The sequence below is a fragment of the Thamnophis elegans genome, chromosome 3 (genome assembly GCF_009769535.1).
Source record: "Thamnophis elegans isolate rThaEle1 chromosome 3, rThaEle1.pri, whole genome shotgun sequence".
In the NCBI taxonomy this organism is placed as follows: domain Eukaryota; kingdom Metazoa; phylum Chordata; class Lepidosauria; order Squamata; family Colubridae; genus Thamnophis; species Thamnophis elegans.
Window position 1 is genome coordinate 122,354,930 of NC_045543.1, and position 18,681 is coordinate 122,373,610.

Consider the following 18,681-nt stretch of genomic DNA (forward strand, 5'->3'; position numbering starts at 1 on the left):
TTCTAGGTTGCTTCTCTCCTTGATTAATTTCCATCCGTTGCTTCTTTGTCCTGCCTTCAGGTGCTTTGGAGAATAGGTTGGCTCCCTATTCTTTGTGATGGAACACTGCTATCATGTCACCTCCCCTAGTCCTTCTTTTCACTAAACTTAGAAATACTAATTCCAGCAAGCATTCTTTATATGTTTTAGCCTCCAGTTTCCTAATCATCTTTGTTGCTCTTCTCTGTACTCTTTCTAGAGTCTCAACATCTTTTTTACATTGTGGCAATCAAAACTGGATGCAGTATTCCAAGTGTGGCCTTACTAAAGCATTATATGGTACCAAGATTAAAATGCCACATTTTCAACAGTATGTTGCAAAAAGGGTTTTTTTTGGGGGGGGGGGTAGTGGTGTTTAACAATAAAAGAAGGAAAGAGACCAGCGTTGAATTCAAATGCCTCTCTTGCCTGTCCATTGGCATTTTTTGTTCAGGCACTCTGAAATATATGTCTGCAGAGAATAAGTATTGCTCTTTACTAATAGTCTTCTACTTACAACCACAATTGAGCCAAAATTTCTTTTTCTAAATAAGATAGTTAAGTGAATTTTGACTCATTCTATGACATTTCTTGCTAAGTTGTTAAGTGAATCACAACAGTTGTTAAGTTGGTAACATGATTGTTAAGTAAATCTGACTTTCCCATTGACTTTGCGTGTCAGAATGTAGCAAAAAGTGATCACATGACCTTGGGACACTGCAACTATCATAAATATGAGCCAGTTGCCAAGTGTCTGCATTTTGATCATGTTACCATGAGGATGCTGCAATGGTTCTGTGAAAAATAGTCATGTCATCTTTTTCAGTGCTGTGGTAACTTTCAGTGGTCACTTAAATTAATGGTTGTAAGTCGAAGTCGATATTTTTTTAAAGGTAGGTCATACTACTTTCTGTTCTATCTCTTTTTGAGACAGCTGTTCTGTTTTATCAACAAGTGTTCTAAAAACCAAAGATACATTGATACCATGTTTGACAAAAGTACATAATTTGATCAAGTAGCATTATCAGCATACAGTTTAAAATTTCTGAATTACTTTCAACTATGAAAATGTGTTTTGGATTGTTCTCAGTTTATAATATTTTTAATAAAGAAATAATATCACTACGATGGATATCAGTAATATGCAAGGCATTCAAAATAACAGTTGGAATTCCTCACATAAATAAATCAGTTACTAAAAGTTTTAAAAAAAATATGTTTTCTATCAATCTGAGACTAATTCAACAACACACTTTTTCATGTTAAATTAAATCCTGTGAGAATACTTTTGAGATTAGTTGACAACTTCTTTATGCTTTAAGTATATAAAATGATGGAACATTTACAGTTTACAATATAATATGGATTTGTTCCATTATTGTTCTCTGTTTAATACCCATACATTTGTTAATGGGATTTTGGGAAGAATAATATGGTTTAAAGATTGAATGTGATTTTTCATTATAATGTATTCCTTTAGCCAAGAAGAAATGGAAATCACTCCCTCCCCAAATTCCCAAAGAAGTTTGAAAATATAATCAGCTCCATTTTTGATATTTGCTTTTGTTTGTTACTTGCCACCTGATGAGTCTGTATTGCTGTGTGTGTGTGTGTGTGTGTGTGTGTGTGTGTGTGTGTAAGAATGAAACTACCCTTCACAGTATTTTCAGGATATATTGTTACTGCATGTTATTGGAGATCTTGCTACCTTTGGATCTATCACTTTTATGTTTGTTGATTAAACCATGCACTAAAGTTTGGTTCATTCCACAATTAAAACATAGTTTGAAAGATAGAGCTGATAAATCCAGTGTTTTCAGTCTTGCAAGCTAAAAAAAATCAAGTTTGCCAAAGGAATGTATGATTCATGTAATATCCAACAGGACTGTTTGGTATTGGTTTCATTGGGTACTTCACATACTGCAAAATGTTTAGGCAGTGTACTCCACACTGGGAATGAAAGCAAGCAGTAATGCTCTTATAAAACTTGTCTTTACTTGGCTGAGCTTAGTTCTCACAGAATCATATGTGGAAGAATAAATCTATATATTTTCCATCATTAGTCATGTACAGAGTTCAAAATAATCCATTCCTTTTTTCTTTTACAAAGCAAGTTTGGTATAATTACATTTTTTGAGTCAAAACTAAAACATCTCAAAATAGCAGAAATTGTAAAAAAAGGTTGAAAAAGACTTTTCATTAATATGCAGTTTTTATTGGACCTGATAAAAGGAAGTTTACTTTTGGGACTTTGGGACTTTTTCAAATGGGCCTGCCCAACTGACTAATTTTTTAGCCTAGCATATTCTATCTGTATGTAATGATTTAAGGTCAATCCATATTTTAAAGTCTGTTGAATTTCTCATCTGAGACTTTGTATGAATTGGAAAACAATTCATTTGCTAAAGAAGTCATTTTCCATCTGAGAGATTATACCTAGAGTTTGTCAGCATTGCAGGATCCAATCTGGGTCCATTTTGCCCTCAGAGCTTTCAGACTCGTGCTGGAGCCCATCTTCAGGGAACTTCTCTCTTTTTGAAGATAGGCTCTAGCATGAGTCCAAAAGCTTGGAAGACAAAACATCTGGGCCCGGTGACTGACCCAGATTGGATCCTGAAACATTATCCTGGGATACGTATTTTCTCCTGATTGTTCTATTGTATACTGTAATATGGAATGTCAGTTCGTAAAAATGATTTAATTTGTGGATTTATTCTTGGTCAGTGTTTTCCAACCTTGACAACTTTAGGACATATGGATTTCAACTCCAAGAATTCCTTAGCCAATAGGAATTCTAGTAATTTCTTTTGAATGATTTCATCACACACTGCTGCTTTGATATTGATAGAAACTCCTCCCCCCATTAAAACAGATTTCTTTTATTCTGAATTATTTTTCTGCTGCGTTTATATGGAATTATATTGTTCCCTGTCTCCCACTATAGCCTCTTTTATTGCTTATGATTTGTTTTTGGTTTATCAGATAACACTTTAAAGCAGCAGCTGTGAAACGACCAAGCTACACAAACACAGATCAAGTTCCTGTTCACTAAATGTACTTAGGGTTGGCATTGAGACGATGGTAGGGTCAATCCGCATTTTAGCTAATAAAATAGATTTGGCATATAGCGTTTGAGAATTGCTGCCAAGTTGGATAGATAAAACTGAGCTAGATTCATCCATAGTTGATACTTTCTAATGCGGGAAGTTTTATTTTAGCTGTTGTGAGGATAAAATATCTCTATATAAAAGCGAAATACCACTCACGCATCATGAAATATCCAGAACCATAAAGCCTACAAACTTGACATTTGGTATATATGTTCCTCTTGGCTTCTAGATGCTCGCTAAGAAAGGATTTTTAGAAATGAGCATCAGATCATTAGTATTTCTTATTATCAACACACTGATGCTAAGGAGTTAGATGTTCTACTTTCCCTCCACACCTGAAAAAAACTCTGTTCCAACTGCTGTGTGGGCGTGGCCAGCATGTGACTCATCCGGTCTGTGGCCTGGGAGTTTAGACATTCTATTCCCCTTGCCCACCTGAAAAACGCTCTGATGCTAAAGAGTTAGACTGAGAAGGGGATAGGAGAGGCTTTTGGGGCAAGCCTGAGGGAGAGAAGGGGAGTGGAGAGGATCAATGGGCCAGCCTGAGGGAGAGAAGGGGATTAGGAGACGAGAGGCTTCTGTGGGGCAACCTTGAGGGAGAGAAGGGGAGAGGAGAAGCAGATCGTAACTACTCACTAATTTTCAAGCTGTGTCGGTTTAGGAAACCCAATCACATAGTTTCATAGCAGAGTACAGGTATCAAGGTAGTTTGATATATCTTAATGGAGCTGAATCAAATTGGCATCTTGTCCGCAAAGATATTCGTTGGTGCTTGCTGATCTGTTTTCTTCTTTTATAGAATAGCTGGCAAATTGCCCTTTACAGTATATAAGCCACCTAGGGCACAGTTTGTTATTGCTTAGTTATTTAGCCTTATATTGCTTTGACTTCAAAAATTAAAGCTGCTCATTGCCTATATGGCTGGTTTATATTATGTTTGACTTGGTAAATCATTTACATCTTGGGAAGTTCAGAAAATATTTGAGTTCATTAGGATAATTTTAAGAAAGGGAAGTACATTCCCCTCCTACAATAGCCATAGGTCTGTGCAGTGCTTTGGATTCAATAGCTAGTAGCTAATAAATTCATGTTGTAGCATGAATCTGACACCTGCCTACAACACCTTAGATTAGTCATGCTGTTTCCCTGGATTATGTATTGCCAGGAAAAACAACAACTGCTTTAACATATTGCTTAAAAGTGTTAATGCCTTCATGTTCTGAAACAGCTTTCTATGGAGATTCTCAGTCATCCAGGTCACGGTTGTCCCAAAGGTGTTTTTTTCAAGAGGCAACTGGATTTTCTGGGTTTTCTCTGAAGATGTTTTGCTTGTCATCCACAAAGCTGCTTCAGCTCTGACTGGATATTTTAATTTTTATACAATCCAAGAGATCTGATTTAAATGTCTGTTGTCTCCTTTTATCTTAAAGAATATGCTTAAATACAGGTGCCATGGTTTCAGCACCAGACAGATTTGTTGGGGGACTGTTCCCTCATCTTTCATCTTGCTTGATGAAATTTGCATACTTCTTTATGGAACTATGAACAAAAGGATTTTGTTATATTTTTCCTGCCTGTATCTTGATGGTGTAATGTCATTTTTCCTGCATGACTTTTGCTTTGTTTACCATCAACATACTGTATTTCAGATATCAAAGCTCTTTTGCTTCTAATTACAACAGAAAAGGAAACTCTACTACTAGTATTTGAAGTCTATACAGGAAAATATTATTTAGTTCAGCCTAGCTGAATGTAGTGTGCTGCAGATGTGTTCTCTAGGGATTATGGAATTTAGAATCCAACACATACCGAAGAGCCCTGGAAAGATGACTGACTGATTGATTGGGGCTGTTTGGTGCTTAATTGACAATAATATTAGCTGTGTTCTTCTGATGGAAATTCATACAAACTATATGCAAATCCTTCTAAATCCCAGTATTGTCAGTTGAGTCCAAGAGTACTTTCCAAGGACCAGCCTTTCCATTACCCAAAATGTCTGATTCCACAATTGAAATAAAGCAGGGGAGCAACTCATTGTTATATTCAGTAGGTATGCAGAGAGACTAAGGCAATGCTTTTGATCTTTGGTGACTTTAAGATGTGTGGAATTCAACTGACTGGGGAATTCTGGTACTCATCTTAAAGTTACCAAGGTTGAAAAATACTGGGCTAAGGGAAAGGACATGTTTGCAAGTAAATCAACAGTGTTGACTTGAGGGCCAATAGCCAGGCAGCATTTATCTTTCCCAACCTAGCTAATAGTTTAGGTTCAGTGGTGTCTCATCCATTAGTATTTCTTTGTTGGCCAATGAAAAATGCTTTGTCCTTTCTCCTTTATTTCACCTTCCCTCCATCTCTGTAAGTACAAAAGTCACACTATCAACATCTTTTATTTACAGTAAGCAACTACCAAATAAGCTTTTTATGCTTGTTTGTGTTTGGGCCCTACCTTGTAGTGATGTTTTTTGCTGCCACACTGGGAAAATGGGAGATGGAGTGACTCAAATGCACCCTCTCTCAAGTGATAGCCCAGTCTACACCATTATAACAGCAGACTAAAACAGTAATCATTCAGCTTGAAATGGGAAATTCTTTTTTTTTTTTTTGAAGAAAGGTTTGACATTGCCACTTAGGAAAACTATGGACTAATCTAATGGTAAGGGTAGGACACAGCCTCATCCCATTTGTGGGGAAGCTTGATCTGCAAGTTGATCTGCACCCTCATTTGCAAATGATTCCATGTTTCCTTGAGAGTAGTGTGCTTGGCTGGATGCTTTAAAGCATGTAGCTCTTTAGTCTTGATAACACCTGTAGGTGATCTGAACTACAGCCACAATTATAATATGGATCATGCAGTGAATATCTGGGTTGGTTCGCTACACATGCAAGAAATTATTGAGCAACATTTTAGATTAACCAGCACGTTGAACTATTTTTACAGTGTATAATATTCATTTCAGTGTTTAAAATCTTACTCTGAAGTGAAATATTTTCCTAATGTAAACAAGTATATGAAAAAAATGTGAACTGAACTGACTTTTTTGCCAAGGGAAGCACATTTTTCATCTCTGTGGATTTGAACATGTTGGCACATTTTCCTGTAGACTTCAGCATTTTAATCTGAGGATTTCCTCTGGGCTTCTCCTCCCTTGTACTTCCTTCCTTGAACTTCAGAATGTATCTATAATTGAAGCAGTTTGCTCTTTGGTTAAGTAATTGAAGCTGTGATCACTAGGAGTTGTTGCCTAATGGACTAGATCATGTTTATCTCAGAATGAAACTTTATCTACTTGCCTATCTGTTGAATATTATCCATGTTCCCCAAATAATTTCTTCCTGCTGTGCCTCAGTTGAGCATTGGCCTTTCCTATTTTCCCAAGAATTGTACCACAATAATAAGTTTGTCTTTTATTAAAAAAGATTATATGAAATAAGGAAGATTAGACAAAAACTGAAGAATATTTAGTGTAAGGTTTCTAGATGGCTGACAAAGTCATCTGGATTTCTGCAAAATTCTATCAACAAAATGTTGACTGCTTTGTTTTTAGAAAGTTGAACTGGAAATATCACTCAGGAAATGTTTCAATTCCCACTTATAAACAATGGCTCTGTAAAGTTTTGGTCAAACAACAGTTCTAATCCTTCTAGTTTAGTATCCTTCCAGAGAATAAATCTAGAAATTCTACCTTAAGTTTGTTTAATTGAATGAGCCATCTAGTCCAGCATTTGTGACTTAGATGTTACCCAGATGCATTGGTTTGCAATCCCCATCAACTCTAGGCATCATGGATTTCCCCCACCATTGTTATCTGATGCAGACAGTCCATAGACTTTTCTAGATTCTTCAAATGAAATTTTTCTTCATCTGCCTGATGATCTCTGTTGCAGACTTCAAGGGTTAAATTCTGAGTCGCAGACTTGTTGTCTGATTATATAAACAAATAATGCCAATGTGACAGTTTTGGCCTGCTGAGAAGAAATATGGTTTTACTAGTGTTTCCCAATCCATCCCACATTTCTGTTACTCTTTAGATTTATATAAAGTCATAATATTTTTTTAAATGATTCTGGAGTATTTTGACATCCAAAGAAAATGCAAGAGTATTTTTTAAAAACATTTTAAACATTAATTTCCTTGACAAATGCTTTCCAAGTGATGTTGTAACTGTTGGATGGCTGGAAGGGCAAATGTGAATACAAATACTTCTTTGCCAGATGATCTTCATTTCTGGAACCTCATGTGGCCTTTAAAGAAGTTTAAAACTATTTCACATTTGTCCTTCCTAGTTTTTCCCCCAGTATGTATTACTAAAATATCCAAGTTACAATGATTTGTAGGACTAAGTAATCTTCAGTTAGCTGGATGTGAATCTTCCATTTCTAACTGCTGTTTTCTAAAACAGCTCTTTATGTATAATAGAATGAATCTTTTTGTGTCTGTATATGTATAACTCTGAATATATATATGTGTGTGTGTGTGTGTGTGTGTGTGTATATGTATATAGGTATATTTTAAAACCTGGCTCTTGCTTGAGTGGCACAAAGGAAATGTTGATGTTGGGAGACAGTGGGGAAAATGGTTTTGAATCATTTCATTGCCTGGCAGTGACAGCTGCAGCAAGAAATGAGTGCATTATTCAGGAACTTTGACTTAGCTGGTAGTTTAGGAATATCGCCATATTTAAATGTAGGGTGTCTTTAAACTGGATGGCTTGGTAAGGTTAATGTATGAGAGAATGAGCCAGATTCAGAATATTCTTTTTTCCCCTCAAGGAAAATTTTTACTAGATATTAAGGGATTGAATCTGCCTCCTCTGCTGCTCTTCAAAGGACGGCTTTATCCCCAATTGGACCATTCTGTGTTTGCATTGGAGTTTTTAAATCTAATAAAGAAAACCAATGGTGATGTCCAGCCAGTCATTATAATGGTGGCTAGGATACCAGCTGGAGACAAGAAAGGGTTGGAAGCTGCTCTCAGCACTGGTATAATCAAGTTGTTCCTTCTCTTTGATGAATCTGTGTTAGCTTAATGTGTGAATATCCTCATTATATTAGATGCGTCGGAACACCTGGAAAATTAGGTGACAGGTTGGTAACCATTTGAATGGTTTCAGCATGACTTCCAATATTTGCATAAAGACCTCAAGAGAATAAGTGAAGAAGTACACGTATACTAGATTGTTTCATATAGGATTAGATTACCTAATCACAAAAATATTATGACATAAATAAGTTATATAAAGATTGTAATAATTATAGCAAATTCTGATGCCATGAAATAAATCTTAATAATTTAAGCATGGGTGTTTATAAACCAGAGGTGGAGCTTGTGGTGACATATTTCCATGCTCTGAACTTCCCTATTCAAGAGGCATTTATAGGATTGCTGCAGAAATTTTGTTTCTTAGCCAGATGTTATGGGGTGGTAGAAATCTAGGAGTCTTCAACTTTGCTGTATGAGGAAAAGAATTAAGCCTATTTATAGAAATCATAATTCTATATTGTTTTAAAATGTTTCTCTAATATTTGGATTAGTTGGTGGAGTGTGTGATACAGTCCATGTCCAGCAAACTTTCCACACTTCCTTCTTTCTGAAAGCTGAAGAGATCAAGCTTGGAAACTCTTTCCATTATAAAAAATAGCTAAAATGTTCTCCATAATTGTTCCCCGTTTCTTTCTTTTTTGTTGTTTTATCCAAGTTTCAGACCTTTCTATTCTGATTGCTCCCATTTCACCTTATTGAAAAAATATATCAACTAAATAATTTAATTTTTAAGTTGATGTCATTTATATAGGTTTACATTATGTAAATGACATTGTCCTGCTTCCAGTTTTGTGCGTAGGCAATTCTAGCTGCGGTTGTTATGTGCAGTATGATATACTGAGTTTTCTTACAAAAATTTCCTCTTACTATACCTAATGTAAATGACATTTTTCAATGTTTAAGCATTATTAATTGAATCTGCAGCTATCAGTAGGTCTAATTTCTAGTGATGAAAGGACATATTTTCTTCAACCAAACACTTGCTAGATATGTTGGAACTCCTGAAGTTCTGTGCTTAAGTTTTAGAGGAGGTCGGAGTACTGAATGATGGACAAATTAATAGGATGCTTTGCGGTGCGGGAGTCTATGGGCACTGCATGATGCTAAACTGGCTGGGAGAAAACTCTTGACTTTTGCATGTAGCTCAGTAGTTTCCTCTGCACTTGATGACAAATATATACCATCTATCTACATTTAACTTTATGTATTTTCCCCCAACAGCTGGCTTACCCCTTGCTGTTCTAAACTTGGCAAAAGTAAAGCCGTATCAGAGGGGCTTTTTCTGTAATGATGACAGCATCAGCTACCCGTTCCATGACAGTACCATCACATCTACTGTCCTCTACACAGTGGGGTTCACTGTCCCCATTTGCTCTGTAAGTAGCAAAATATACAGGCAGCTATTTGGGGAAAGTATTAAGTATGTGTTGAGAACTCACCATTTCATGAAAGCTTTGAACATAAAGACTTTGGAGTAGTTGACTAATTATCATAATAGCTGAGAATCACTAAACTCTGTAAAATGTACTGAATTTTTTGCTTATTACCCAAAATAAAAGTTTGACTCTTTCTAATTCTTTTGAAATGACAAGGTGATAAATTTGAATTTCTGTAGGTTGGAAAATAAATAGCTAAAGAATAATTTAAACCTAAATGAGCAGAAGACAGTACAGGAGATGCAAATAAAATGGGAAAAAAATAATGACAATTAAAACTAGTTTGTAGAGGAGGTTTGTCAGAATGGGAAAAAGTCTGAAATCAAATGGCAATCCTAGCCTCATTTGTCAGGGAATAAGTCTTATAGAACTCGGAGAACAAAATCAATTGTGCTAATCAGCAGAGAGCTGCTGTTTCCTTTTTCAGTGACACAGTCGTGTATACAGATTAAAATGTTTTTCATATTTCAGAGCGGTCTATCTTTTGGTAACATTTGAGCACCCAAAAGCAGAGAGTTTATGGGTATTTGATACCCTTGATTTGGTATTTACTTGTGATAAAGAAGTGAGTGATGCAGAATTTGTTTTAATTAGAATGGTATTATGTTTACATGAACACTTTTTCCAGGTAATCTATTTTTAACACATAACTTGGCTCAGCCAAATTTTTATGCAAAATAGATACAAGAGGGGGAATACCTAGATGTTTTCTTTTTACATTAATCATCTTTATTAGGTTTGACAAAGTTTTGTTCAGTGAGGTTGTTGCGAGATTAGATTCAAAGTTATGTATCAGAACAAGTTAGCAACTTTTAAAATCCAATTAATTTTAGTAGATTTGAGCAGATACCATTAAAACTTCTTTTTTACAAAAAAACCAAAAGCCTTGGAGGTAAAATTGTTTAGCAATGTGTATAATAAATAGTAAATATCCCTAGTCTGCTTTAGACAAGTAGCAAGTAATGTGATTAATGTTTTTTTAAAAAAAATATGAATTTCAAATCAACAAATCAAATTTCAAGCTTCAATATTTTCATATTTTTTAAAATTACTCTTTTTAACACTATGTTTTTATGCCTTTGCAAGGTAGTTTTAAAATTTGCTGATTTTATGTGTAATCTTTTAGCTCCATAGTACTCATACTTTATTGTTTTCCATTTGAATTCTATAAATCCTGGTACAAAACTTTATTATTTTGATCAGTGAAGTAAGAAAAATATATTTATTTATTTATTTGTTTTGATTTTTTTGGGTCACTCAATTCCAGTGAACTTTGTTCTGCTCTTTGCACATTTAAAAAAATACAGTCAGTTTAAAGAGTTTAACTTTCTTCAATTACTACTTTGAATACAGTCCTTGACTTATGACTACTTATGGGTACAATACAGTCCTTGACTTATGTTTACCCAAAGTTGCTGTTGCTAAATAAGGCAGTTGTTAAGTGAGTTTTGCCCCATCTTTTGACCTTTATTGCCACAGTTATTAAATGAATAACTGCAATTTTTAACTTAGTAACACAGTTGTTAAGTGAATCTGGCTTCCCCATTGACTTTGTTTGTGAGATGTTCACAAAAATGATCGCATGACTGTGGGACATTGCAACCACATAAATACATGCCAGTTGCCAAGCACCTGAGTTTTGATCATGTGACCAGGAGGATGTTTGTAATGGTTGTAAATCTGAAAAACTGTCATAAGTCATTTTTTTCAGTGCTATTGCAACTTTGAACGGTCATTAAACAAATGGTTGCAAGTCAAGGACTATCTGTATGCGGAAATATTTTTCATAGGAGACATAATAAAAATAATATTATTAATAATAATTCTTTATTGTCAATGCACAACATATGTACAGTGAGATTAGTTAGCTCCCTCAGTGCACATCCCCCCCAACACAATACAATTCACAGTAAAGACAAAGAAAAAAGAAATATCCCCAACCCAATAAATCATATTAACAAACACCCAGTTCCATTACATCAATGTGAACATGTTACATGTTGTGCTGGCCCTGCAAGTCCATCGTACTACTTTGTTATGATGTTATTTTGTGTACTTCCCATAGATAAAATCTGAACTAGTTCCAAAATAGTTTTACAGTATTATCTCAGCTATTCAGTATGAACTCATTTACATTAGGATATAGTAATGTATTCTGATAGCTCATTAAGATCATTTGCTAAGCCCATAGGAATATTCTTATTTCTTTTTATATTCTCCAAATTCATGAGATCTGTATTCTGTTCAGTTATTAAGCTAATTCTAATGACTAGTAAAAAAAGTAACATAAAACTATAATAAAAAGGAGATCTGCACAATGTATTTGAGATTGAGTAGTTGAGTTGAAACAACAACTTGAAGTTGCTTTCCAAATCACAACTTGAAGCTTGTTTCTGAATGATACATGCTATTAGTTTATGTTATTGGTGGTTTGTCTAAATCCCAAAGCTCACACAATGTTGTAGGCTTCATAAAATAGCTCCATTTCTCAAACTTTCCCATCGTCAGCCAGCATTTTTCAGGGCAATGTTGGATCTCTTATTCTCTTTATATACTCTTGTTCAGTGTTCTCTGATTTGTATTGCAAGTTTAGTTACCGCATACCACATATGAGCTGATGCTTTCAGATGTATTCATCTGACCATAATCTGCATGGCATAATGTTGGCATTTCTTTCCAACTGCTAAGCAGGATTTCATATTGGATAGGGTCCTAGCTTCTTAATTATGTTATTATTCTGTATTATGAATAATACAGAGATTATTGTGTTTCATTCTGATCATTTCATCCCTTCCTGTTTGTCATTTTGAGTTTCAAGGCTATTAATTATAGGACCTCTTATGCCTTTCCTTTTTGACAAAACCCAAAATTTAGATCCTTAATTCCACCTATATATGAGTCCAAATTTTGAGTAGATAAAACATAGTTAAGGAAAAAATGTACATCTTGTAACTTAAAGTATAGTGTGATTTCTCTAGAATGGTTAATCAAAATGTAGTTTGGTTGAGTTGATTCAAATTATTGGGTTATTTTTATGAAGATAAATTCCAGTAACTTGCAGTCTCATATGTTCATGTTTTTTATTGCATGTGATCATCAGACAAGTAAAAATTGCATGGAATATTTATTTAATTGTAGTTAATTTCTTAGTCTAAATCATAAACTGTAATTTATTTAATTGTTCAGTGAGAAAGACAATATATTGGAGTTGGCTAAACATAATTTAAATGAAAAAGTTTGCCAAGAAAACTACAGGTATTTGTCCAGGCAGTCTTCGAGAATTGAACATGATTGAATGACTCCCCATAATGACATTTAGCCACAACACTGAAAAATTAAACATGCCACAGTTAATTAAAAGGTAAAGTTTCCAGACTTCACCATGCAGCTTAATTAATTTGTTTTCATAACAGTAGATTGAGAGTTAATTCTGGATCTAAACCAATCTATTGTTCACAATTTATCCCTTAATAACAGAATAACACAGTTGGTAGGGACCTTGTAGATCCGTGATGATGAACCTTTGGCACACGTGCCAGAGGTGGCATGCAAATACCCTCTCTAATTGCACAAAGGCCATTGCCCCAGTTCAGCTCTGAAGCGCATGCGTGTGCACCTCTCGCTGCCCAGCTGGTGTTTGGGTCTCTGCCGTGCATGCATGGGGGACATGCACGGGGGGTCACAGGGGCCCAGGCACATGTGCAGGGGGAAGGGACGGGGGAACGCATTGCATATGGAAAGAACATTCTGCAGAAATGAGAATAAAAAATATACAAACGATAGGCACTACATTAGTGCCTTGGGCCCTTGGGCTGCTGAACTTTTGAAACTTCATATGACATAAAAAGAAACATAGTGCCTCTATTCACTGAAAGTTTGAACAGTTAAAAGCATACATTTAAAATTCATGAATACAAAAATCAAACTCCATGTTAGCAGCCAGTCAAACTTGCTTATCATGTCTCATTAGGTTCTTTATGCAAAGTAAACTCAGTTTCATCAGATATTTTTTTTATTTTTGAAATGCAGAACTGTGTGTGGATATAAAGAAAAATAAATATTGTTATTACAGTATTTAAGAGAAACAACTGAACTAACAAAGCAATTCAATTATACATCTTTTAAAATGTTTTTAAAAGTGGAGATTTTAGCCTTTAACTTTAACTTTTATATGCCGCCCAATCCCGTAGGACTCCGGGACTCCAGATTCTATTGACTATAGCTGTTGGGGATATATTGTTAGAAATTATGAACTTGTCTCATCTCATATTAACTCTAGCAAAAGTTTCTCTATTGGTACAATTTAGATAGAAGCTTTAGAGGGCTTGTTGTTATTTGGACTAGTACAGGAAAATAATTAACATTTCAGAACATGTAAAAATGCTACACCTTTGCCCTGTAATAGGAGTGTTTATGTACGGAGTTTCATCTAGCCACATCGTCTTCCAATAAATGCTCTATTAAGCTCCTTGCTAGACAGGAATACTATGGCTGTCTGTCTGTCTGCTTGCCTGTCTGTCTGTCTCTCTCTCTCTCACTCTCACTCACCCACCCCTCCCCCATCCCCACCAGCAAGAGCAGAACACCTCCATTAAAGTATTCCCTCTGCATGTCTCCCACAATAGAAAGTGAATTGTCTTTTTGGAATATATTTTTTTTTTGTGCTAAATCTCTGAGGAAGTGATTGATGGATTAAAATGGGCCCTGAAACAGCAGCACTGCTCTTGTATTCTGGAATATTATGCATTTTTTGAGAAGAGAAGACTTGTTTAAAGTGCTATGTTTGTAGTTTTGGGTGGTTCCCAAGCATCTTTGAAGCCTTAATTTGATCTGCTCTGAAAGCCATTCAGAATTTCCTCTTAATGTTGCTAGGCTATAGTTCCTTCATACTTCCCCCCCCCCCCATCTGTAATTATACAAAGTTATCCTTTGGTTAAATGTGTTAATATACTTAACTTACCATTCTTTTCATACCAAGCATCATAGGACATAGGTAATTCTGTGATAGAGTTCAATGTGGTGGAGTGTGTACATATGCTAAACAAATAACTTTTATACTTCTGGCCTTTAAATGGAAAAACTATAACCACTGAGACAGCTACACAGTTTAGTAATGGATTTCAAAAGCCTTTTGAATGCTACTGCTTTAGCTAGGAATGGTGTGGTATGGTAACATTATAGTTTCCCAAACAAGTTAGGTCTTGATTGCGTGCTACATTATTTCTTTTATTACCTGCATTTAGGAGTAAGTGTTCCTGAGATGGTAGCAAAAATCCATAAAGTGGATATAAAGGGGGTAGAAAAAGCTAATATGGTCTTAGGGACCTAAGGATTCAACATACATTGTAAGAAGGGGAATGAATTTAAGATACTGGGAAAACCGCCAATTTAATAAGAATGCTTTACACTTTTGAACTGTAGTTCTCACTTGTTTATTTTTGTTCAGAGTAGCTGGTGGAAAGAACTAAGGAAAGATGGGGAAACTGATGGATTGCAAGTGACAACTAATAGCAAATAGAAAATGTCCTGCTGTTGAAAATGATCCCACCCTAATTTATCCCTCAGTGTTTGATTATATATGAGCCTGTGTCTATTTCTTGGCTATAACTTCGTCAGATTCTCATTTGCAAATATGTTAGTTAGCTGAATGGCATGCGTATCTCAGGTTAATCATAGGTTGTGTTCACAGAGCATGTTTAACCTAGTTTCTGAATTAACTTTCTGCCTGAGTTTGCAAAGTTTATACAATACATCATAAACTAACCAAATGGGCTTAATTCATTCAACACACTAAGCCACACATAAACCAGGCCTAACTAAGATTTGCACAAAATGTAAATGAGCTCATTAGGTCTTTAACTAATTTAGGTAAATATATAATGGAAAGACAGTATATGGAAAATAGTAATATATTATTTTTCTAAAGTTTAATTCTATTGACTCAGTAAAGGTATTTGTTAAGGCTTGCATCAGTTTATTAAGATTCTTTCATATAAAGAGGCACATCTACACAAAATGTGCCCTTTATAGAATTATGCATTTCAAAAATCTGAGGACCTTGTTCATTTAAGTTAGAACTTGTCTCATGTCTACGGTAGGCTATAACAATCAATAGAAATGAGAAGTGGGGAGACCTGGCCCATAGAATCGCCAAGAGTTGGACACAATTGAATGCATAATCTCATCATCACCATAAATGAGAAGTAGGCTGAATTTCCCATGGAAACAGCTTTGGTGAATGGTAAAAAATCTACTTCCCACATCACAATTATACAAGAACTTTGGCATAGCAAACATACCTCTAAGATGTAAAATGCGATTTTAGTAATTAAATATTTGCACAGGTGGAGTCTGGGTGTGTAGGCTCAGGCATGAAGACTGGTTGTCTTTTCCTGTTAAGTATGCAGTTGATGTGCTTTTTTGAAACACAATGATTCTCATAATTCATGGGGGTTATTGAAATGTTTTGTACAATGATACTGATTTTTTACATTTAAAAATTATTAATTTTTCTTAACATATTTTACAAAAAGAAATTGAAAAAGAACACAACATACAAAGGAAACCACAAAAAGAAATACACAAAAATTACACAAAATACAGCAATCCAAGTTAACAAAAAGCAAAGCAAAGTAAAATAGACAGAAAAGGGAGAAATTATATATATTAATATAATCACATTAGACATTTCGCAATGCACAAAATAACATTATTATTAAGGCAATTCAACTTTTTTTAAAATGGTGAAGTTGAAAAACAAGCCAAGACGTTCTTAGAACTTTGGTGTGGCTGGTTAGTTAGGCAGTACCTTGTAATCAATTGGATATAGATGATACACACTTTGATTTAGTAGCCACCCTATCTGAGAGCCCTGGGATATGTCACAATTTTTAATCTTTTCTACACTATAGCAATACTTTGCGAGAATAAAACAACAATTCTAAGAGGGTGTAAATAAATGATACCATGAATCTAGCATATCCTCTCCAAGTGTTTCTTCATCAAAATATTACAGGTAATGCAAAGAAACCTAAACTTTGCACTAGAATATGTTTTGAATGCTTTTGCCAATGTATTCACTGATATATTTGACTGGAGCAACCGTAAAAGGCCAGTGGAACATGTTGCAGCCTGAGTTGAAAATATAGGTAATCCCTGAGTTAGAATATTTCATTTAGTGACTGCTCTAAGTTACAATGCCACTAAAAAAATGATTTACAACTGGTCCTCAAACTTAGGACCATACAGCATCTTCACTGTCACCTCATCAAAATGCAGGTGCTTGGCAACGGGCATGAATTCATGATGCTTGTCTTGTGATCTTGCCAACTGGCTTCCAACAAACAAAGTCAATAAGGGAAGCCATATTCACTTAATATTAACAACCATGATTCACTTAACAACTGCAGCAATTCACTTAACAGTCTTAGTAATGGAAATTCTGATCCCAAAATTCTGAGAGAACTCCTTGAAGTGATTCTTAGCGTGTATTCCTTATGAAGAATTGACCTTTTTCTGAATAAAAATAATTTTTGTCTTGTTGGGACATTAATGAATGCCTCTATTTTTTGACTCCAAGGTTGTGCCTTTGGAATTCTGTGATAGTTTTATGGAAACAAGTCTAATCCAACTTAATTGTGGAACTTTCCACAATTATTTAAACACTGTTTGGACATCAGTTTATTCTAGTATAGTCTTATAGCCGATACTTTTTTAAATCTGGTGAGAACAAATCTTTAAAAGGTTGGTAGTAGATTGTGGTGTTGTGTATTCAGAGTGCAATAATTCAGGTTCATGCTGTTTATTAGTATTTAGAAACAATTCTGTGGAATTTATAGGCATGCATACTTTCATTTAATGTTTATAGATTTTTTTAAAATATGAAATCAGGAATGTGAAGTTAAAAAATAGCTCCAAGGAATGCATTGGAAAACTGCTTCCTTGTTGCTATAAAGAAACCATCCTGGATATTAGCAAGCATTGAGTTTAACTAAAGGGAATTCACTTTTTTTTCTTTTTTCTTTTTTTAGCAAATAAAGCTTTATTCTGATACTCAAACATTTAGTTTTGAGCTAGATTCCTTAATATTTTCCTGCTAGATTGAACATAGGCAGTATTTAGATACCACATTGTTGGTTCTGAAGGTGAAAATGAAGGTTCTTATCGCACATATGTGCTAGTCGTTCCTGACTCTAGGGGGCAGTCTCTTTTTCAAAGCCAAAGAGCCAGTATTATCGAAGATGTCTCTGTGTCATGTGGCCGGCATGACTAAATGCCGAAGGCATATGGAATACTGTTACCTTCCCACCAAAGGTAGTTCCTATTTTTCTACTTCAATTTTTACATGCTTGCAAATTGCTAGGTTGGCAGAAGCTGGGACAAGTAAGGAGAGCTCACTTTGTTACACGGCACTAGTGATTTGAACCGCCATCCTTTCTGATCGACAAGCTCAGCACCTTTCTGTGAAAGCACAGTGCAGTTTCTGTAGCACACTGAATTAGATTACAGCTCCCACCAGCCTGTATTTTCTTGCCTGCTAAATTGAGAGCATAATATGTCTGGGTAAAGCAGGACTGAGCTCTATTCCTTCAGTAGCCACCAGATTCATTTAAGCCAATGCCAATTAAATGTGGTACATACACTCATTCAAGCTCACGTTTTCAAATTCTACTGTTTTATAATTATGGATTTCTTTCTTGTATGTTAATTACAATAAAATTAGGTTCATGTTAGATGAATATGTGGAGAAAATGTTTGAGAAACAAGCAAACAGTAATGTCCTATGCATTTCACAATATAATCCGTGACCAAGTTTTCCCTGTTCTTCTGCTTGATTCTTCTTATATCCTGCTTTGGTATATTTGGTTTATTTACTAATCGCATTTTCAAATTGCAGTATCTGTCTCTAAGGAAAAAGTCTGACTTGGAGAAGATCTTAAATATCTTATTTATCAATAATTTTTCAATAAGAAACAAATGAGTGGGTGGAGAATCTAACAATGCAGCTTTTGCTTTAATTGATTGTAGATTTTAACTTATTTATATGGCTGAAATCAAATAAATTCAACATTTC

At 35.0% G+C, this 18,681-nt stretch overlaps 1 protein-coding gene across 2 annotated transcripts in view; it reads left to right on the plus strand.

Annotated features, from left to right (window-relative positions):
* PLPP1 (phospholipid phosphatase 1) overlaps positions 1–18,681 on the plus strand; it is a 72,152-nt gene that overhangs the window by 10,233 nt on the left and 43,238 nt on the right. Inside the window, exon 2 of one of the 2 annotated variants that reach the window (XM_032214729.1) lies at positions 9,394–9,548. The exons of the other annotated variant lie outside the window; for it this stretch is intronic. Within the exon in view, the coding sequence (XP_032070620.1) occupies positions 9,394–9,548 (155 nt within the window). The remainder of the gene's footprint in view (positions 1–9,393; positions 9,549–18,681) is intronic. 2 annotated transcript variants of the gene reach the window in all.